Source organism: Accipiter gentilis, chromosome 8, assembly GCF_929443795.1.
Source record: "Accipiter gentilis chromosome 8, bAccGen1.1, whole genome shotgun sequence".
Taxonomy (NCBI): domain Eukaryota; kingdom Metazoa; phylum Chordata; class Aves; order Accipitriformes; family Accipitridae; genus Astur; species Astur gentilis.
Window position 1 is genome coordinate 19,405,640 of NC_064887.1, and position 23,980 is coordinate 19,429,619.

General features: G+C 35.8%; 1 protein-coding gene across 4 annotated transcripts; it reads right to left on the reverse strand.

Moving 5' to 3' along the window:
• Positions 1 to 7: 7 nt before the first annotated feature.
• On the reverse strand, positions 8 to 23,961 carry GLMN (glomulin, FKBP associated protein). Of its 4 annotated transcripts, none has more exons than XM_049808334.1 (19): positions 23,856 to 23,961; positions 22,193 to 22,261; positions 21,568 to 21,693; positions 20,011 to 20,130; positions 19,093 to 19,201; positions 17,604 to 17,850; positions 17,005 to 17,104; positions 12,946 to 13,133; positions 11,827 to 11,880; positions 10,990 to 11,020; positions 10,518 to 10,607; positions 10,008 to 10,049; positions 9,849 to 9,922; positions 9,444 to 9,528; positions 7,357 to 7,466; positions 6,191 to 6,254; positions 2,695 to 2,818; positions 1,183 to 1,265; positions 8 to 1,045 (listed from the first exon to the last, which is right to left on the reverse strand). In XM_049808334.1, the coding sequence occupies exons 2-19, from the start codon at positions 22,253 to 22,255 to the stop codon at positions 938 to 940; spliced, it is 1,818 nt and encodes a 605-aa protein (XP_049664291.1). In that variant the 5' UTR covers positions 22,256 to 22,261; positions 23,856 to 23,961; the 3' UTR covers positions 8 to 937. The 4 variants fall into 4 exon arrangements, with proteins under 4 accessions (XP_049664291.1, XP_049664292.1, XP_049664293.1 ...); XM_049808335.1 differs by lacking the exon at positions 23,856 to 23,961 and adding an exon at positions 23,538 to 23,637; XM_049808336.1 differs by lacking the exons at positions 22,193 to 22,261; positions 23,856 to 23,961 and adding an exon at positions 21,027 to 21,096 and having other exon boundaries at positions 10 to 1,045; positions 21,568 to 21,616.
• Between the last annotated feature and the right edge of the window lie 19 nt (positions 23,962 to 23,980).

The window sequence follows — 23,980 nt, forward strand, 5'->3', positions numbered from 1 at the left end:
TAAAAATATAGTTACATTTCAAAAGACTATATACAACTTATGCATTTGGAATGGAAATTTATATTAAATAACTATACAGTGAAAAATGGCATACATTATACCAAATGTGCATTCTAAGAAAAAAAAAAAGTTGTTTAACTGCACTATAGAAAAGCCATCCTTATTTTAAACCTGATTCTGAACTTATAAGCTCATCTGTTTATAATAATTTCCCAAAATATTTAATATATCTTAAGGAAAACTCTATCATTAAAGATAAGGATGATCAAAACAATACCAAAATATAGGTTTCCCATCTATAAACAGGTATATGTATTAAATCTTACACAGCGTGTTTTTTAAACACAAGTGTTATCTGTTGTGTTACTAAGTTTTAACATCTTACTTGGCTCCAAGCTGATGTGTTTTTCTTTAAACCTGGTTTCCTTTGCCATAGGAACTTACAGTCCTGTTTGTAAATATAGAAGCTTGTTTGTCAACATTAAAAAGCGCTAATAAAAATACCTTGTGCTTAAACAGTGCTTTTTAATTATGGTTCTTCAATCACTTTATAAAAATCTTTGCAATTCACAACACCAGTCAGCAACTATTATCTAACAAATTTTGAAAATTAACAGAAAAATAAATGCACAACCATAACTCCTTGCCACAGCATAAGAACAAAAAACTCCCTTGTTTTTAGTTTCTAAACTTAAAGAGCATCAAATTCTGAAGATGAATACTTTAGTAAATACGCCATTTCTGTGAATCGCATACAACAATAGCAAAATAAAAAAAACCAAAGCAGCAACAAGACTTATGAAGAGCAGCATTTGCAATTCTTCTAGAGGCCACTCTAATTGCTCTTCCTTAAGGGTTAGTAGCCTCCTTTTCAACTAAAGTCTCATAGTCAAAGTGATCTTGTAAGAAGCATACTAACTCCAATACTTCAGCTGACCTAACTATTTTCATCCATTACAGCTTTTATTTTCACTTCAATGAGTTCTTCTACTCGAGCTAGAACACTTTCTATTAAATCAAATGTGAAGAGGGCCGAGTGTAAAACCTGTAATGACAAAAGAAATTAGGTTTTTTGTTGTTTTGTGTTTTTTTTTTTTTAACCACTGTACATGTATGTTTGTCTCCAGATTGAAAAGAAAATTTCAATACTTCTGAATAACTTTGAAGGAAATGCAAACTCACCTGAAGCTGCATTTCAGTAGTCATAGCAGGCATCTTTTCCCCACTAACAGTTACAGAACAAACTGTGTTAGAACTGTGTGCCTCTGTAGAAGAAAATAACCAACCAGAGATCAGGCTGCTGTTTCACATAACTTTTGGAGTGAAAAGAGTATTTAATGTATTAGCATTTCTAGACAGTAACTGTTAAAAAACACAAACGTAGGGACTGACCAAACATAGGACAGAAAGTGCTGAACCTTAAGAGGAAGACAGTTTGAGCTGGATGCTATCTCTAAGCTTTCTATAACACATATGACTACATTACTAAACAGGCAATATCTGCAACTCAGAACAATTTTATATGGCTAAAATGCTCCTTAAAAGAAAAAAAAAGTTATTAAATCTGGTCTTTTTTTGACACATTTTTAATATTTCCACATCCAGAGAGATAGTATGAGGTTCTTCAGCTTGACTTAATGAATCCAGACATGAAATACTTATTTTATTAAGTAAAGGCTGCAGGCTTCTCTGTTCCAGGCAGATTACTTGCAGGAGGCAAAACTACAAGGACAAGTCTGAAAATTAAGGGGAAAACCTCTTACATTCAGACTACATATTTGAAATTCAGCATAATGCTTACAGAGACTATACATTGGGGAAAAAGGCTAAACCATTTACTGTTACAAGTTAGATGTTCTCTCCCAAACACAAATCTCTTTATGCTTTGTCAAAGGCTAGAGAAACGTAGGAGGGACTTAAAGAAAAAGCTTCTGGATTAATTGTAAAGGATTCCCTTTAGAAAGATATGCACAGGTTGCCTTCAGAAAAATTCCCCTTCTCTGCCTCATACTTACATAGTTTACAACAACAGAAGAGGATAAACCTAGAGGCAAAAAGCTGTACTGACATTTTTGGTAGCAGAAGCAAGTTCCTTGGGCTGTCGTAATTATAATGGAGACCACAAAGGAACAAAAGATCTGACATACATAGGGATCACCTAAAGCAGCCACAGCTCTTATGCCCTGTGGAATTTGTCTGCTTAACCCAGAGCAGAATCTGATTCTTTGTGTCAGATTAAAAAAAAAATTAAAAAAAAATAAAAAAAATGTAATCCTTCCGTCTTTAAGAGAGCACCTATTTGCTGTGTGAATTATTTCTTCTCTTGTTAACCTCCCCACACATAGTATGAAACCTAAGGGCTATAGATTCAGAGATACTTAGATGCTCCTGTCTAACCTTAAAATCAAAAGTATAAATACAGAACAAGCTTTGAAGGTCTTCATGTGACATTTCTATCAGGTTTCCATAAGGTTTAAAAATGTGATGAGAGATAAACAAGTTGAGGTTTTTCTGACCAATTATTAAAATTACTAATATCAAATATAGCAACTACTTAATTATTATTTGAAATTTGGAATAGTGTCAATAGTTAAATAAAACACAGTCTATATAGCACTCACCAATTCTTTGCTTCCAGAGGATTTCTAAATTTTCTAAATATGAACAAAGCTAAGAAAAAAGAGAACAACTAACCTCTTCTGTTTTCTTTCTTATTCTTTATTTCTGCTTCATAGTGTGCTTTTGACATATTGAGTCCTACATGCAGTGGTTTTAAAAAATTCTGCTCAATCTTGGCAAGCGTGGTCCATATACCAGTCTATTCAAACAGAACAGAGAAGTTTACAAATCAGTTTGAATGAAGCATTGCAATACTAAGTTTTCGAGCACAAGTTTTCAGAGTAGTCTTTATAACATACACTTCTGTGCTGGGAGAAAAAAAAAAAAGTAGATTCATGCATTTAGGCATGAATAGCATCATGATGGATATTTAAGCTCCTCTCCCTCTCTCTTATTTGTCAAAAACTGGAGGATGAAGTAGTCAGAAAAAATAAAGGGGGGACACACAACAAACTTGGTATGTAGGCTGATAACTACAGCAATGGAAACACAAATTTTCAACTTGTTCTTGTAAGCAAAGCTGAAAGGATCTTGGGATGTTGGAGGTGGGTACTAGCCACTTTCTCAGGCTAGAATCTCTACAGTGAGTGAACAGCAGTTGTAGATTCCTCTAAGATAATTTAGCAGCAAAACAACGCAAATATTTAAATTCATGTTTCTGAATTAACACTGTATTGTGATGCCAAATGAAAACTCTGATGAATGTCAAGCTCCCCAAATATATAAGGGTTTTTTGTCTATATTGCATTCAGTTTAAAAAGCATTGTAGGAATGTTACTGGATATGCTGCTATCCCATCCTTAGGCACATTAGCCAAAGTGACCATGAACTTCTCCCCAGTTTGGCATGGGTGCAAGGAGTTTACAATAATGACACTCAGGAAGAGTATCAGGACAACATATCAGGAACAGACACAAGGAAAAAATGCTCAAAAGCCAGGCTGTTCAAGGTTATACAGCACAAGAGGAAAACTTCTCTGCCTTGGCACCTTATAAGCTTGTAGTTACAAAATTGCTGTAGAAGGAAACAAATACAAAGCAGTCTTTGTGTCTTTAGATATAGGAGCCATTTATATGACTCCCTTCTTCAGGCAGTATCCTTAAAGGGCAGACTAAGGATGATGAAAATAAGAATTCTCAGTGTTAAATAGCATTGTTGATTACAGTGGAAAATTCACCAAATTTTAGTGTTAAATGATACAAAGTTAACTAGTCAAATAAGAAAAATGGTAATTACTTCCACCAGAATGGGGTTAAAAATGAAGAAATAACTCTCCAGAAAAACAGTGTTTTTTAAACTTGATTAATCAAAGTGCTTGTTACACAGCAATCAAAACATCTGCACTGACCTGAAAGGAGGCATTTTATTTCTGCCACACTTGCACTATTATGAAGGGAGACAGGGAGGAAGTAAAAAAGAACTGGCAGGGCTTAAATTTAAGGGAAAACTTCAGAAGAGGTGATGCTATTTTCTCCTCAAACTGTAGGGACAGTCTTTATGCCAGGTACTAGACAGTACTATTACAGAAATTGTGTGCTACTATGTATAAATTTTTAATAACAATAAAAGAGGAATTCTCTCTTTTCTTACAAAGCTATGCATTTACATGAAACTGAGTGGACCATAATGAGCACTTAAATAGTAATAACTCCTTAAATCTGAGAAACAGATATAGTCTATCAATACTAACTAATTACATAAATAGTAAATTAGAAATGGACCAAATGAAAGCTATTTTTGCTATTCATTTTTATTATGGTTTTGGTAATCAGTGCAAGCTATATTATTATTCTACCTAGACTAGACGTAATTAGGCACTTATAAAAACTTGTATTCATAGATCTTAAAGTGCTCTAAAAGTAGATCAGAATTTTTCCTGTATTTTGGAAAACAGAAAATTATGTGCTGAAATCCATTACTCCAAATCATAAAATCAAGGAACTGGAGGAGACCAACAAAAACCTTATTATACTTACCTGCTAGAAGAAGGTTAGAATATTAATCTGACCATGATATTGCTTATTCAAGTGAAGAAAGGCTTTATGGTACTTTAAAACTGAAAATCAATTTTTCTTTAAATTGTCACTAATTTAAACAAGTATTTTAAAGCAAAAATCAAAACATTTAGTACTAAGGAGATAGACGATACTTGTTCGCTACATGATATAGTGGATAAAAAGCTCCTGAGTCACATAAATTAGAGGAATGGTGGAACATAATGATTTTCAAGATTCAAAAGAAGTTGCATTTACTATTAGAATAAGTAGCCATTTGGTAGGGGAATGTAACTGAAAAACTAAACACAAATAATTCCACCAGCTCTTCAATGCTGTAGCGACACAGTCCAAGTCAGAACACCTATAAATCAGCTGTTAGAATATGGAATCCATGTATTGATCCAGTTGTGAAATTCAAACAAGTTTCCCCTTGAGAATCCAGGAACACATTTCCATCAACTGCAGGTGGACAGGACTGACTGTACACAAAACCAGCAGATCCATCATAATATAATACATCGAATAGCCATATAGCAGCTGAGTAATAAATTCACTTTACACTGATCTACCAGTAACAAATGTGTCAGACAGAAAAGAGCTAAACAAAACAGAAAAGAAAGAGGTGGGATTACAACTAAAGCTATAAAATCCTGCTTTAAACTGAGGTAGCATAATATTACATGGGTAAAATACATAAGGGTAGTTTCAATTTTTTTAAATACTCTGCATATTTAAACTTTGCAGTATATTTCTGAAATATCTACATTCAAACATCCACACACAGGAGAATGAAGGTGAAGAGGTATACCTGTAATAAAAACATAGGTAAACTGCAGTGGTGGGCAGTTTATGCTGGCAAAAAACATTCTAGGCTGCTTCCAGTAAAGCAACGTAGCAGAAAATTGGATGGGTCTGGCCATTCCTTTTGTTACTTCAGCAGATGGATCTTGCAGACAAGAATTTTTTTGATGCTAATACCTAGAGAAGCTTTTAACGTGTACCTATCATGCACCTGCACAGCTGCTGTAAATATATTGTTTTGCACAGCTAAAAACTATTTAAATATAATTAAATACTTTCTGAGAAATCCTAATACTAACAACTTTTAGCATATTGCACAAAAAGTATTTTGCCTAAAGATGAATAAAATGGATCTCTTGAACTGCAAAGGTTTGTATTAGTAGTATTATTATTATTATAAAGAAATCCACCTGGAGGCTTAAGGGGTACCAGCGAATAAATAAGCAAAAGTAACAAATATTTTTTCTCATGGGAATATTTGATAAAGATGTGACTTTATGGTGATATACTGTAAAATTATGGACCACAGTTCATCAGGCAGAGTAAAAGGATTAGCTTTTTTACAGTAACAGTTAAGCATGAATGCAATCAAATCTCATCAGAATAAAATAACACGTCACATATCTCCTAATGTAGTTAATAAAAGCATCACTTCTGGATTATTGACCATTGCAAAAAAAAAATGCAAAAACCATGATCAAGGATAACAGTGCTCACATGAATCCAGCTCTCCCCTCAGCTAATCAGTCATTTTCAAATCAATTAGTACTTACTTGATTATCACTTTCACAATCCTTAATGACTAAGTATCTCAGTAGATTTAGTGACGCCATAATCCTGTGAATTAAAAATGTACTATTTATCACTTAGAGTGCAGATTTATATCACAGGGATAATAATTTAAATTGCCCATTAGCCAGACATCCTAAAAATACCCATTTGTACAAAATGCAACCACCCATCTGTTGACCAATATAGCTTAGTCTAGACCACGAGCGTGCAAACATGCATGTTACAATGGTTGACACTTTGCAATTAAAACTGTCAGCAGATTGAAGTAGGCTGGTGATTGTGAGGGAAAGTTCTCTTCAGAGATGGAACCTTATTACAGAATTTGTAACACACATCACTGGTGATCCAAAGTTGATTTGAAACTAGTGTTACTGTATTGAAATTCTACTTTTGAGTGCTTTTTAAAATACACTTTTTGCTTTTGTTTTACCATACATCTTAGCAGAAACTATTTATTGCTTTTTCCAGACAAACAGTACAATTACAGATCATACATCTGAGATTTTAAGTAGTTATGTGTCTATCTGGACACCATCACCCTACTGATTTACAAGCCCAACGATTACTCGTTATATAGGAAAAGACTAGTCCTATACAGGAGATTTTCAGAGACATTTCAGTTATTTTTATATTACTCAATACACATATTTGCTGTTCAGGTAGTTTTGTATTCCCACTCACGACATACTCTATTCCCAGCAGCAATCTGTGAAACAGTCTCAAAAAGGCTTTGTGCTATTTAGTTGTATCTGATAATTATTATTCCCCTGTATCATCTAAGACAACATACCACATTTCTTTTGGTCCTCCAATTGCTTCTGCAGAAAGCTGACAAACCATATATTCCTGAATAAATAATGCTTTACCAATTAGTTCTATAATTTGACATCTAAGGCCTTATATCCTCAGGGAATGGAGGAGGAATTCCTTTCTTATTGTTAAAATCAATGTAAAAGCATTGTGACATTCTTCTATACAGAATTAGTTGAAAAGATGGTTGAAATAAGTGATCATTTCCATTTCTAGTCCCAAAAATTTAAAATACATTGATGTTGTCACCTCATTAATTACATTGTAGTAAGATAGTTTGAAGACTTTTTAAATTATTAAACAAGGAGAAAAGTCCCTAACTGCAATTACAACTCACCTATCTGAGTTTTGCAGTAGATCTGTCTCAGCACCTTCTGGAAGCAAAAGCACTAAATCTAGAAGGGAGATCAGGTGATGTCCTGTAAACCAAATGTTGTCACATGCCCTCTGAAAAAAATGATATAAAAAGTTTAGCTGAGTACAAATTTAAATCTTAAAGGTATCTTAAATAAACCTTAAATAATGTAACAATAGTTGTGGGAAAACAGAAAAGAAAAAAAAAAAATCAAACACTAGAAGCAATATTTTCTAATTACTACATATGAGTGAAGTATAAAAAACTAGTCTTTTCATAATCCTCCCTACTTTATCTCTCCATGCCAAGCTGTTCTTTTCAATTTAATCAGAATAGATTCTCCACCTCTTCAGAATACCACCATCAATATAGTTAATATTTATTTACATAAACTTAGTATACTGTAGTGGGCACTCTCTTTTTTTTTAATATGGAGGTATGAAACAATTAGCTATCTTTACCAGAGACTCTATTCATTTCACAATAGCAGCGTCACATTTTTTTTTTTTTTAAAAAGATCATCAGGTGGTTTAAGTTTTCTTTGCATATTTCTAAACCTAGAAACGGACTGGAAGGAAAACTGAGATTAGATAAGGAGATAAGAAGTGTAACTGTCCGTTAAGTCAGACCAGATGATGGACCTGGAAAGATTAAGACTACCTGGGCACAAAAACTAAGATGAAATAAATTGATAGCAATAGGAAATTGTTATCATTATGTTTATAACAGAATTCTTTGCATTAAACAGAGAATATTAAAATCCATGATGAAATCTTAAAATTATTTGTCTTTTTGACAGCCAGGGAACTCTGCACAGATGTTAAGAGAATTCTGAAGCTGCATAGTCAAAAAATTAATTAGTACGGGAATTTCAGAATATAGTTTCACCTATTCAATTTTAATGCAAGCCCCTTTTGGAACAGTTTTCATATTACCATCTTCTCCACCCCTGCTGATTCAATATACAGGACAGACTATGATCTAATAAATAGTATGTTTTCTAACATAATTATGCTAGCATAAAATATGCATAATTTTACTATATTGTCCTAATTGACAAAAGGAAGTATCCTTGAGAATCAAATTTGGTTTGGAAAAGGCCCTAAGCAGTTAAAAAAAAAAAAAAAAAGAGAGAGAAAAAGTTAATAATTTATTTATTTTCAATTAATTTTTCCAACTTCCTGGTATAAATTATTATAAAATATGGTATTTAAATGGCTTTGATCTAGTTCAACCCTTTCTGAAGAATTTAATGTTTGTGAAGCACTCATAATATAATGCTGACTGTCATCAACTGGGGTTGTTTAGTCTGGAGAAAAGGAGGCTGAGGGGAGACCTTATCGCTCTCTACAACTACCTGAAGGGGGGTTGTAGTGAGGTGGGTGCTGTTCTCTTCTATCAAGTAACTAGTGATAGGACGAGAGGAAATGGCCTCAAGTTGTGCCAGGGGAGGTTTAGATTGGGTATTAGGAAAAATTTCTTTACTGAAAGGGTTGTCAGGCATTGCAACAGGCTGTCCAGGGAAGTGGTGGAGTCACCATCCCTGGAGGTGTTTAAAAGATGCATAGATGTGGCACTTCAGGACATGGTTTAGTGGGCATGGTGGTGTTGGGTTGACAGTTGGAGTCAAAGATCTTAAACTTCTTTTCCAACCTAGACAAATCTATGATCATAAAAACCAAGAAAAAATTAATAAGTCTGTCTGAACTGGAGCATTTGAATTATATTCAAGAAATGAGGACTGTGAGGATAAAACAAAATACTGAATAGTTCTTCTTTAATAAAGTAGCAGGTATTTTCAAGCACAGAAAAGGTAATAACAACTTCTTAGAAAAATAGAGTAAAATTTTGCAATTAAAGAATACAATTGTAAAATTACAATGTAAAATCACATATGCAGAAAAAAGAAAAATTAATATTTTTAATTATACAACTTCCCAATCTTAGGTTTTGTTTCAAAGTGGATTTTTTTAATGCATCACTCGAAGCTTAAGCTGTACACATTTTCTCAACATAATACTCATAGAATTTTTAGATGGCAACTTGTTTTTTAGTGGTAATACCCTCACCGTTAACGATAAGTGAATCTGATCTTTTATATTTTTAATAATGTATCCTTCCACACCAGCATGGTTGCTTGTCTTCAGTAAACACCTTCAAACAAACAAAAAAAAGATATTATCTCTTCAAAGCTGCCTATATAGATAGCTCAAAACTTAGATGACATTATGGCCTTATTCACTAAGGGGGAGTTTTACCACAGAAAAATAAGATGACTATGTAACCTTTAAACACTAGCTTACGTAAGACAGCTGATTTTATGTGACACAATTGAAATTAATTATTTATCCAAAAATTAACATAGTAAAATTAATGTCGTTTACCAGATAGAAACTCTGACAGAAATCATTGTCTACACAATTGAGATGCAATAAGGCTGACATTACACAATCTACAGTAATTTGGATGCATACCTGAATAATGTATATTTTCCCTCTGTGTCAAACTTGTCTATGAACAACTGCAAAATATGTAAACTCTTCTTTCTCTAAAGAAAAAAAAAGGATGTTATCAGATTAATTCTAATTAAATAAATTCAGCACTTAACTGATTCTGTAGGTCACATTACATACCAGCTGCTCTATGGGACAAAGGGTCATAACTTTCACCAAATCCTGCAGTTGGACAAAGAAAACATAATTTCTAATTGCATACAGATTATTACATTACATTACTCTGACTAAAATCTACTCAAAACGTTAAAAAAACCAAAACAAACAAAAAACCCCCACAAACCACAAAACCATGCTTATGCGAAGATTCTCATCAGAGAAATTCATATTAGCTTCAGTAGTTGAAATCCCAGGGTTGATATATAAAAGCATCATCTTTCAGCTACGATCAATGCCCACCTGCTTCAGTGGCCTGTACATACACTAAGTATATTTTAATTGTCACTGAAACTTCATGCTGTAGCGGGTAGAAAAGACAATCAATTCTGTACAGCAAGACACTGAAGTTTTCAATTTAACAACACAAGTGTATAAAGCTTCAGTAGTATGTCCTCTCTCTAACACCTAGAAGACAGCTAGATATTATTTATAATCAAACTTTAAAGACATCTGTATGTTGCTTCTTATTACCTGAGGTACATTAATAAAATCTCTGAGTTCTAAATACTGATGCAGAAGGCTATTATCTTCCATTCTCAATAAACAGCTCTCAAACAGATCCTGCAGGTGGGGGACAAAAAAAAACAAAACACAAAAAACTGCCAACATTTTGCACATATATAAAACATTAATCTATATGCCTAACATTTCATGGCTAAAATCACCTTCACTATAAATGTTCATTCAGATATCCAAAGTTCCTAGGAGATATGAATGTAAGTGATGGTGGTAATTTAAACGTTTATGCATGTGTGTAAAGTTCAATAAATAGAAGTGTTTGTAAGACTGAAGAATACCTAATTAAGCCTCAAAATATTTCTGAAACTGTTATCTGAACTATGATTTGCACCTTTCTTAGAAAGGGAAACTACAGTTTTACCATTACTTAAATTGGAAAAAATAAACATTCTAACATTGAAAATTTCATCAAAAGAAAACTTACAAGTCCTTTAGATAACATAGATTCTTCTGTTCTAGAAAAAAAAGAAACATTATCAAATTTAAGTTGTTGATTAAAAAGACACTGTTGATATTTCAGAAGAAACACTAGAACAGAGATCAAAAAGAACTTGTCCCTCAACAATTTTCATTCTGTTTTCTAAATATAGTATCTTTGTTATTCCTCTCAAAGATTTTTAGGATAAGCTGGCTTATGGAAAAGTTGAAAATTAGACTCCTCTCTTCAGAGTCAAAAATTACTTTTTTTTTCCCCTTAATTTTTTATAAATGTTCAGAAGCAGCATCTCGTATCTCACAGGTATCAAGACATGGATTAACAAAGAAAATGAAACTTTTTCCAGATGATTCCATTTGCATAGTTCTGCAAGCCTAAGAAAAACAGAGCAGAGCCTAAACTGAAGAGACCAGGAAGCCTTGTTTAATCAGATTAACCTTTAATCAGATTACATATTGTATCAGAATACATTCAAATAAATACTATCATGATAGTCTTCTCTAGTAGTAAACTAATTGTTACAGAAGTACAAGTAAATACACAACCTAATTATTCTGCGTGTGTTTAAAAGATCTTAATTTTGCATTTTCAGAATAAAGTTTCTAAAAATGGTATCACAATACAAGCTGAAAATAGTAAATAAATGTTTTAGACAACTTCTCATACTTCCTAGTAAAAGAAACCATCTTGTTGTGGAACTTGCCATTTTAACTCTCAGGTTTAAAAACCTCCTCTGAACTTATCTGGTATATTCAAATGTTGATTCTATTAAATACTATAAAAATCACACGCACTATCTAGAACTCCAAATGCCATAAAACCTACCTTTTCAGTAGCACTTCAATGTGTGTCATATTGCATTGCAGAAGGTATGATGGACTAAAAGAGAAAAATTAGGTTTACATTAAATTGCATAAGCCATATATATTTGCACATAGTTAATACATTTTACAGGATTCATCTTTTTTAAAAAAATTATAAAAATATCTTTATAAAATTAGTAATTTTGAATTAGACACAAAATATTAAGTCAAATTGCTCTTAAGAACTGTTACGTGGAAACTGTCTATAAATGCAACTGTGTCCTGGTTTCAGCTGGGATAGAGTTAACTGTCTTCCTAGTAGCTGGTACAGTGCTATGTTTTGAGTTCAGCATGCAAAGAATGTTGATAACACTGATGTTTTCAGTTGTTGCTCAGTAGTGTTAGACTATAGTCAAGGATTTTTCAGCTTCTCATGCCCAGCCAGGGCACAAGAAGTTGGCACAGGACACAACCAAGGCACCTGACCCAAACTGGCCAACGGTGTATTCCATACCATGGGACGTCCCATCTAGTTTAGGAACTGGGAAGTGGGGGCAGTGAATCGCCGCTTGGGGACTGGCTGGGTGTCGGTCGGCGGGTGGTGAGCTATTGCCCTGCGCATCATTTGTAAATTCCAATCCTTTTATTACTACTGTTGTCATTTTATTAGTGTTATCATTATCATTATTAGTTTCTTCTTTTCTGTTCTATTAAACCGTTCTTATCTCAACCCAGGAGTTTTACTTTTTTTTCCCGATTGTCTCCCCCATCCAGTGGGATGGGGGGGAGTGAGTGAGCGGCTGTGTGGTGCTTAGTTGCTGGCTGGGCTGAAACCACGACAAACTGAAATTTAATACATGTTTAATACATGAAATTTAACACATGACTAATTCTTCCCGTTTCTTTAAAAAGACAGCTCATCTGAAATTAAACCATGATAGAGTAATCTGCAGGACTGGAATATGTTCTTATGTATATAATATAAGCTACACAAAATATAAATACATAAAGGTTGACATAAAACAAATACTAGTGAAATACAGTTTTCATTCATAACTATTGACAAATAAAAAGTTTTCTTCTGCTCAGAAAGAATCTTCAAAGTAAAGACTTAGGATAAATGAGGAAGAATAGTTCTTACCTAAATACCATTGGAAAGCAATCAATACCAAAATGCTGAACAAACATCAGATATGACAGACATGCCAAAGAATCTGCAGAATTCTTTCGCTCTATGTCTGCAAACTCTTCATTCTTCCAGTGTGGACTTATGCTTTTATGATGTAAAAACACCAGTGGTATTAATTCTTTTATATCCCACAAAATGTCCTAAAAAAAAAAAAAAATCCTATAGTTACCTTTAAAAGGCCTGTACACCCATTAAGTTTCAAAGCTTTAACTGTATTTACAGTATACTCTTACATAGCATAAATTAATATAACTATTTTGTGAGTATTTATGATATATACACATACACAAAAAAGACCCTGCAGGAAAAATAACTACTGTTAGAAGAATGTTACTAAGATAGCAAAGTCAAGCACTCAAAAGTTAGTAAAAGAGGAAGTCACCCTGCAAACCCCTAGTTTGGCTCCCTTATCCACAACGCTATGAATAACGACAGCTTCATGATCACATTATGCCACAGGACCCCTGTGTTTTTCAGATCACAGAATGATCGGTATTTTGTTTTCTGCTCACTCAATATGCAACATAACGCTTATCTGCTGAAGGCAAGTCCCGCTTTGAAGTTAGAATCACTCTGTATGGCCCTTCTTTCCAGTGCACAACACAATGAAACCCAAGAACTTCACAAATACTAGTGTGGTGTGTCCCCCCGCCATTCACGGGAATTAGGAGGTAGTGTAACTCCTATTGTACATACTATGAAGAAACAGTGAGATCAAGGTTAACTCCCTATTCTGGGGTTGTCCAAACTGAACATCCACGATCTCACATTTTGGAAAACTAGGATTACACAAGATGTCATATAGTCAGAGCATGACTGTACTGACCTTAGCTGCAGCTCTCATTACCCAATTCCACAAACAGCAGAAGTGAATTTCTTGAGAAAATCAAGATAATGTAATTCACAATTAGCATAAAAAACATGGTTTCAGACTGTGGCCAACAGGAAAGGCAGAATAAAAAGCCAGTTTTTCAGAGAACCCTTCAACTATCTTAACCATGAGATCATCTTCTGGTAATCCCTGCCTCCTTAACTGCACACCCTGAAAGTTGTGCAATAAATGAAGGTCTCGGAGACAAGATTCTCTTTCATTGCACAACTCCCAATTGATCCCTATACCAGTTCCATCCTATGCTGAGACATGCTGTGGAAAAAAGTGGATGTGATCATGATAGAAAACCTAATTATTGTTGAAAAACAACCAAAAGTTTTGTTCTGCTAACTGCTTAGTGTGTTTTACTTTACAATCTTAACATTTGGATGTAGAATTCTGTGTGCAAAAACGCTTAGATTTTTAAACACAAATTGGAGAAGAGTTGCATCACATGGCAACTTCCAGACTTCCTCTGCATGCATGCACATTTGCACACATATAATACATTTACACATACTTTCCTCACTCCAAATGGCTCCAACTCTTCCTTCTGAAACTCATCAAGTCTTAGTGTGCCATTCCCTGCCCAAAAATGACACCCTGACCCAGTCCCTCTGCTCTTTTAGGACTAATTCCTCCACTATATCATATAAAATGCTGTCTGTCTTCTAACTCCCTAGTTCATCGTTCACAGCCATTTCAGCCATCTTCCTCCGATAGCTGGATTTCCTCTACCGTCTTGGTAACTTCCATTTCCCTCTTACATAGTTCCAGACATTCTTTGACTTTTGTCTTTCTGTATTTGACTTGTGAATTTTTCTCCTCTAACCAGGGATAATAAGGTAGAACAAAGTCCAAAGCTCAAACTTAACTCTTCTTTCATACAGTCAACATTAACATGAGAAACAAGTATATCCATAGTTAAGAAAACAATTTACAGAAAAGAATTGTAATGGCCAGTTATCAAAAGCAGAATTGTATTTTTGTTAAAGGTAAATATTAATAACCACTTAATAGTCATTTAATGCTTACTTCTTCTATACTTCTAAAAAGGTCAGCTTCTTTTATAAGAGTTGAAGACATTAGCTGCAATCTTGATACAAATGAGCTGTGACTGTCTATTCAGTGTTATCCAACTAGTGGCCCGTTGGCTATCCTGAGGGAAGACTCCGTTTAGTACTAACAATATTTTCTACTCTTATATTTCATTACAAGATTTACCAGCCTGCTTCTGAATAAACTGTTATAAAATAATCCAGCACCTGGCTGTCCAGGAGGTTCCTTCATTTCAACAGCCCAACACAAATCATTGTATAACCATGCATTTGAAAATTAGAGGCAACTGCTATTTACAAATACTTTAAATTTGGTGCACTGGTTTTGGCTGCCATGGAGTTGATTTTCTTCATGGCAGCCTGTCCTGGGTTCAGCTGGGACAGAGTTAATTTTTACAGGAACCTGGGAGGTGGGGAGCATAGCCGGGGCAGCTGACCTGAACTAGCCAAGGAGCTATTCCATACCATGTACCATCATGCTCAGTATATAAATGGGGAGCGGGCCGGGGGGGTGCTCTCAACTTTCAGTGGGGGAAGTGGCGGAGCGTCAGGTCCCGGGTGGTGAGCAGTTGCACTGTGCATCACTCTTCTTGTATATTCTTTCATTAGTGCCGTTGTTGTTGTTGTAATTTCTTTGTGTTGTCCCAGTAAACTGCCTTTATCTCAACCCTCGAGGTTCCAGGTTTTTTTTTTTCTTTTCTCTCCTCGGTCTCCTCCCCATCCACTGGAGGGGGGGGAGGAGTGAGTGAGCGAGCGGCTGCGTGGTCCTTTGTTACCGGCTGGGCTGAAACCACGACACACAGCCCATATGGTGCTGTGTTTTAGATTTGTGACCAAAACAGCATTGATAATGCCAGTGCTTCAGCTATTGCTGAACAGTGCTTGCACAACATCAAGGCCTTCTGTTTCTTACCCTGCCCCTCAGCAAGCCAGCAGAAGGCAGGTGAGAAGCTGGGAGGGAACACAGCTGGGACAGCCGACCCAGGCCAATGAAATTGATATTCCATACCATATAACATCATGTTCAGCAACAAACTGGAGGTGGGCAGGGGGAGGATGAAGCAGTATTTTTCAGATTAACTGCTGTTCAGAGACTAGCTAGGCATCAGTCTGCTGGTAGGAGGTGATGAGTGACTGCTGTTACATCACTTGGGTTTTTTCCCTTCACTTACTAAATTGTCTTTTTCTCTACCCATGAGTTTTCCTTGCTTTTGCTCTTCAGATTCTCTTCCCCATTCTGCTAGGGGGGGCCTAAGTGAGTGACTGGGTGGGAGCTTAGCTCCCAGGTGGGGTCAAACCATTACATCTGGATATGTGCAGGAGAGGAAATACTCTTTATCACAGTCAAAACATGAACAAAGCACAGCTCTACTTTCTGTAATTATATTAATCACACCTGGTCCTATTTCTGAAAACATACACATATTAGGTGCAGTCCATGCACGGATTGGAACACACATCTCCTTATAAGGCTTGGTTTTGCTGCAAATTTAAATACAATTATCTATACCCACAATAACCTTGCTCTAATAAAACACAGCTTCTATGTAAAACATTCAAAACCAGAGTAACAGCATTGGTAGCATGGAGTGGACATGTTCCCACTGAATTTCCAGCTATAGCATCAGCAGCAGTCAAGCATCAATTTATAGTCTTTAATAGTCGGCTGGCACTGCATTAGGCACATTAGAGATTCCTCTCTGTGCAACACTTGGATTAAAGGTAACATGTAGATCTTACCTTGACATAATACTGCAGCAAAGACAATCCTTTAGATATTCTAATAAATTCACACATCACCAAGAAAAAGAAGCAGTTACAGCAAAGTAAGAGCTACTGATTCAGACAGCAGTCCAAACTGGTTTATCAAGGAGCAAAACTGCGTCTGCAAGATTTGTAATTTCCAGAGATGGGACCTGGAACTGTTCTAGAACTTTATCTACCTGCATTATCTTACAAAGCCCAGGAAGGCATCCCGCTAATCAATAAAAGAAGCAAAATGAGCTCTAGAATGAATTACAGGTAATTCTGAACTACACCACTGCTTTTGCAAACATTGCAATTAATTTTAACTGCACTTACTATAATTTCAGTTGCAAAATGCCGAAAAGGATGCTCTTCAATGCCTTCAAGTTGTTCAAGCTGAGCTGTCAATAATGGGTATTTCAGGCATTTCATACAGCTGAAATAAAAATGGGATGAAACTAAATCACCAATATGGTCACAAATACAGACTATAATAGTGTCACAGATAACCAAGAATAAAGTCTATACTCGTATCAGCTGCTGCTATTCCTGATATTTCAGGGAGAATAAAAAAAAGACCATCTTCTGTAGAAGCATTCCTTAGACTTCACTTCCAGAATATGATTATCCTCACTGTTGTAATTTGAGAAGGAATAGAAGAATATCAAATCAGCTTCACAGCACAGAGACCGAGATTTCTTTACTATTTCCCTGTACTAAAAAATAAATAAATTATTTTTACCTTTTTTCTCTCACTCCATAAATATGTAAGGCATATTTAGGTTTCTTTTTTCTTTTTTGAAATACCACATTAGTTAATATAAGTTGGCAGCATTATAAAACATTAAGATGATTTATTTACTGCCTATGTAATAAAAGCCTACATCCATTTTGTTAAGTTACATGAATATATTACACTGACATAAAATGCTCACAATTTTAATAATTCTTCTTTCAGCTCCATGTCATTGTATTCTGATGACTTTTCCATGTTTTTAATAACTTCATTCACAAAAGGTTTAGTAAAGTCCACCACTGCATTACAACATTGACAGAGACCAAGTTTATCTTCCCGTATTTGTTGTTTTGTATAAGGTACAGGTAAGGGAGTAAGCTGATTCATAATCATAGCCAAAGATAAACCCAATGAGTAGGCCTTCTTGTTCTGAAGTTTCAAAAGCACTGGGGGAAAAGAAAAAAAAAAAAAAAGGAAAAAAAAAAGGGGAAAAAAAAAAAAAAGAGAGAAAGAACATTTTGAGACATTAAGTTATTTCTTACTCAGTAGAGAAAAATGTGAAGAAAAACAATGTAACTACATAAGAAAGCCTTTAGTTTCAGAGAAGGGGAGGGACTGATACCTGAAATCACATGAGCAAATCCAGCAAGACTAAATGTCATCAGCTAGTTTAATATGCTGTAGTTAAGATGACCATATATTTGAGAATGACAAATATTAAAGCAGTCATGCATTTCAACACATTCTTCCTTTCTCTGTAGCACCATGGTTGAGTACTGAAAAAAATCTTTCTAGAAGTAGTCTAAGTGAGGTAATACTCATTTATCTGACCTGGAGAACTCACCTATTGCTTGACTCCTTCTGTACTTGGCAAAATCAGAGACCATGGCCCAACTTTTCTGCTGGGATCTGACTCTACCTGAAGCAGCTCAGAACTATTCCATACCCCATGGCAGAACCAACAGAGGGGCTCACAGACTGAGGAAGCAGCACAAGTGGCTCTCCACTTAAACTGCACTCAGTGCAGGCTAACTGCAGATTGGCTATCCAAAAAAACACATACTTCTAATTACCAAAATGCTTCTCTTGTTAAATTCTAACATAACACATCTCAGAGACTGATACAATCAGACTTAAACTTGATAGACAAGTTGATTTCATCTCGCATATCAAAACAGAAACTAGTTGTTACCTACTTAATGGGTGTCCAAAACCAACATTTTTAGGTTTTATATGTAAGCCAAAAGAATGCTTCCCCCTCACCAATCAAATGTTTCAACCTGCTTCAATCTGAACTAAATGTTTTATACTATGAAAATATGGAACTGTATGTTTTAAAAGTTAAATAATGAAGAATTCCACAAACCCATGTAATTCTCTGTAACAACAGTATGAATTGTCTACATCTCTAACTATAATGTCACAGGACCACATTCTCTTGTAAATGATGAAAAATAGCCGAGTATTGTTTTTTCAACTGATGTTATTAATCCCATCTAAAATCTTTTTCTAACAGGCCAATATAAGCATGAAAGTTATACCTTTATGTTATTTTGCAGAATGTAATAGACTGTAAAGCCTGTCAAGACAGATGTGTTCTGAAGCTATTCCAGCAAAGGCTAAACTAAATTGACAAATAAACGAGAAAATAATTTAATTCAGAAATCACATGAGAAACTGAATCTTACCTGTCTGCAAAGGCTGAAGCAATAACATGACAGTTTGGCATGCTTGCTCTCCAGACGCCTGCTCAATCTGCTCAAGTAAACCCAAAAAAAGTTCCTTCGGATTGCATAGCTGCCAGAGAGGAACAATGCATATTTTTTAATAACCATGGTCATAAGCTAAAAAACTCTTCACAAGGAAACTTCAATACAGAAGTTCCTGAACGTCAAGAAAGCAGATCTGAACATCCAAGACAATCTTTAAGAAAACAAATATGAAACAGTAAGTACTTCCCTATAATTAATGTCTTCTGTACAGTGTATATGTGTGTACACTTCTATATAAGCTGAAAAAATATAACAATAAACAACAACACTAAACTTGATTTCTATGGTCTATAAAAACCTCACAGTACCTTAGCAAAGTAATCCTTAGGAGTAGAGAGAAAGAAAAACTTCAGTGCGAATTTAATTCAAGCTATCGAGTTTACAAGCTGTTTTTTAAGTACATGAATGAAAGGGAACTAGCTGTCTACAGATTAAGACTTTTCCCCTACTACTCCATCAGAATCATCAGGTAATCATTGTCACACTGTATCTGCAGTAGACAAGAGGCAGTATTGTTGCGGCTGTTCTGACTGCAGCAGCTGGCTATCAAAAATTTCATGAGTTCTGTCTCCCTTTTTCTTCTGTGTAATGCTGTCTCTTTGTTTTGCCCAGTTACTAATTCCACAAAATTTGTAAGAGGTCAATTATCTCCGAGAGCATTAAGCCTGTGTCTACTTCAGATGAAATAGGCTCATGAGTTTAAAAGTTACAGGAAATGGACAGAAGAACCCAGAATTATTCATGACTTGGTTTTTTTGGAAATCAGGGAAAAATAGGACCTCTCCCTTCCCTACAATTATTGTATTATAAGCATATATTTAAAAAAAAAAATACCTGTGCCAACTGATCTAGTATCTTCAGGCAGTGTTCTCGCTTATCATCTTCCTGTTTATACATGAAAATACATCTAACAAGAGGAGAGATGAGATTCCAACCCATATTTTTGATGATAACCTAAAAAACAGATTTTTCAGAGAATAAACCAAAACTGGACATCTTCTAAACCCAGAAAGATTGTATATACAAAGGTGAAAAAAGACAACAGTTCCATGTCCTGGTTGTAACCAACACCACAATGATATCATTGAAAATTTAACAACTATTACCATAAAGTTCTGTATTTGACATTCATTGTATTCTCTCCCCATACCTATAAACACAGCTGCATACATTGCATAGTTATCTTCAATGGATTAATTCTAACATGTCAATATATTTTTCTAAGAATTTATATGACAATACATTTAAAACAGGACTGAGTAGAGGAGTTTTGCTGAAAGAAAGAATGTTTAGACAAATTATGTTTAACCTGAGGGGATCGAGATCTTCAGTTGTTACTCCAAACTCACAAAATTCAAAACCAGGCTGTGAACTCCATGTAACATTGCCAAAACTTTCCACCCTTCACTTTCTTCCTGAACTTCCTATTTATCTGTGTACCATTTAGTATATACTCCCAGATCCCCAAAGTGCCTACAGATGTTAGCATCTCTTACATTAGCATCAGCTTAGTTGGCTTTTACAGTTTTGGCCAATATTATTATATCCATCTGTGGTGGGTTGACCCCAGACAGCAACTGAGTACCCACCAGCTGCTTGCTCGCTCTCCTCTCCCAGTGGGATGGGAGAAAGAAAAGAGCAAAACAGAGTAACTCATGGGTCAAAATAAGGAAAATTTAATAAGTGAAGGACAAAAGAGAGCAGGGGGTGGGAGAGGGAATGACACAAACCAACTCCCACTGGCAGACCAATGTCCAACCAGTCTCCAAGCAACAACTACTTTGGAACGGGTCCCCGTCCCCATCTCCATCTGTTTTGATTGCTAAGTATGTCGTTATATGGTATGGTACCTCTCTTTCATCAGTTCAGGTCAGCTATCCCAGCTGTGTTCCCTCCCAACTTCCCTGCTTACTGAGGAGGCTGAGGGAGAAACGGAGAAGGCCTTGACACTGTACAAGCACTGATCAGCAATAGCTGAAACACTGGCATATTACCAACACTGTTTTAGTGACCAATCTGAAACACAGCACCATACAGGCTGCCATGAAGAAAATCAACTCCATGCCAGCCAGACCCAGTCCCCCATCTGAAATCCTGTCCTGCAAAAGAGGGACACTGTCACTTTCTCTTAATTATGCTTTTGTTTTCTCTTTTCTCTTTGCTTAACCCACTGAAAAAGTTATTAATGGTTTTGTTAAGATTACCATGACTTAGTTTCTGTGAGTTACCTGAAGTTACACAAGTACACGCGCTTTACACAGAGCAACTTATTAACTGTTCATATGCACAGCCTTGCTCCACAGTGAAAGTGGCTTTCCCTTTTTAATAAGCAGTTTTATCTATTTAACAGTGTCAGTGCACAACTAACACATAGTGCAAACTTAAACTCACCTTATTTTTCTCATTTTGAATTACTTCTAATAACTGAGCTGCATACCCATCTTCTAAACATTTCTGACCTGCTACCTGAAACAGACTAAAATCTTCTCCTTTGAAATCATCTTCTTCCAGAATTTGCTAGAAAGAAAATATGCATGTTTAACTCCATACTTACAAAAGGCAAATAAGAAAATCCAAGCTTTCATTTCAAAATTAAATGTAGTGTCATTGTAACTTACCTCTTCTTACATACATCTTTCACATATTAAAAAAGCTACCAAGAGCTACTACAGAAGACACAGCGGTATTTCAATAGCACTTTCTAAGTCTAGACTACAGCACACTGCTTGGAAGATACATTTTCTACAACAACCTGCTAGGGTTTTGTTCCTTCAGACAGGTACTGTTCAGTACCAGAACACTTCTTTCTCCATAAAGCAGAAGTTATCAAGCATCTTGGGATAAGCACCATAGAGAATTCAATGAAAGATGGAGGCTGAACTTAGCTTCCCTATGAAGAGTTCTGCTAACAACTAACTGTCTTGTGTTTCGGGGTCGTTTTGGTTTTAATTATAATATATGAACAGAAACACACACTACTTACACTTGCTACTTTTATGGAAAGAAAACTACTTACACATCTTTGTATTATTGCTTGAAGTTCATCAACTGCCATTATAGTTTGACTTTGTTCTGGCATTGAAAACTATTATAAATTAAAGAGTGCAGTATTAAAACACATGAAGTAAAAACAAAGATAGAAAAATAATCACACTACCCAAAAAACACCAATAGAGGAATAAGAACAACCTAACCAGACAGATATTATGAAGCTCACATGATAAAAAAACCAGGGAAAATGCATTTTTAAAAAGCGTACACTGTATTATTCTACCCCCCATATTTGCAAGAAGCAGTATTACAGACAAGAAACAACCTGCATTTTATGTATAAGGAGGCAATTTTTCAAGTAGTATCAAGGTCATCTTACGAAGTTAGGAGGCCTCAGCTACTGCTTGGGTACATACATTGAAAACTGCAGCAAATACAGAGTAAGTCTGGATTCCTTGCGTACCAAGTGCAGATGCCCATGATATACTACATTTTCTGTGACTATTCTCACCAGAGGAGCTCCTGCTCAGCCTTGACTGGAGCACTCTAACCTGATGCCTGGGATGTGCACAGCTGATCCAACTACCATGCCGGTTTATATCAACAGTCCAATCAAGATTACATACGCACTATCATTTATTTCATTCTAGTGTCTAGGTTAGGCTAGTTCAGTGGCCTTTTACCTCCAGATACTATAGCAAGAAAGTTTTAACCTATAAACTAGTAAGTTAAACATTTGACTAATGTTAAGTACATACAAAGTTTTACACAGTCAGGATCAGGACCATGAATTACAAATAAAGTCAAGCTTGGTTATCCCATGTGATATATCAGAGCAGCAGTCATAACCTTTAGTTTTAAGTAATGCCATGTGCCTAAACCTGGTTATACGATCACTATGAGAGTCAATTACCTCTACACCTGGATAATTATCTAACTATTCATCAAAAGACCCACGTTCCAGATTTATACAGACATCTCTATGTAACATACTCAATCATTCCTTATGTTTGACCTCGGCTACAGCACACAACATCTCGATAACTACGCTACCTGGATGTTTACAAAAAACAGGCAAATCACAGAAGCTTAAAAAGCATCTGTGTATGAATTTTATTATTCAAAGAATAAACAACTCACTTTCTATTCTCAACGGCCTATTTTAATATTTTTACGTCACTGCAATCTATCAATGTATCCAGCCTGTCATTTTAATTTGGTCGTTATCATACACTTTACTACCACACGTTGTACTATTTGAGCTCTTCATTTTACAGGATGTTAGTAATCCTCCCAAAACAGTTTAAATACACTTTTGAACGCTAACATTCTTGCATTTTCAGCCCTCAGTAACTTTACAATGTACTTACAGCCTTGAAACACGCCCTGAGCTGTTCCAGAGATTTACCAGCTGAGCCCGCAGACGATCTCAGGCCTTAATACTTAATCCAGTTTCTAATTAAATCTTTTCAGAGGTTTCAGCGGCAGGTGGGCAGCGTCTGAATCATATGAAACTTTCTACTACTAACACTCATCAAACTGCCTCCTCTCTAACAAACATCTACCTCAGCCCCTTCCCTAGGCGGGGTACAACACGCAAGCCAGTACGAAGAGGCTGCCAACGCAAGCCCTTAACGCACGGCTGAGTTAAAAAAAAACACCACAGGCCACCCCACGCCCCGCCTCACCTCAGCGGGCCGTCAGTAGAGCCGCCGTCCCTCCCCGCCGCAGCCCTGACCGTGCCCGCCGCTCCACACGACCGCGCCGCCGCCGCCGCCGCCGCCTCTCTCTGCTCCCGGCCCGGGCCACGCCG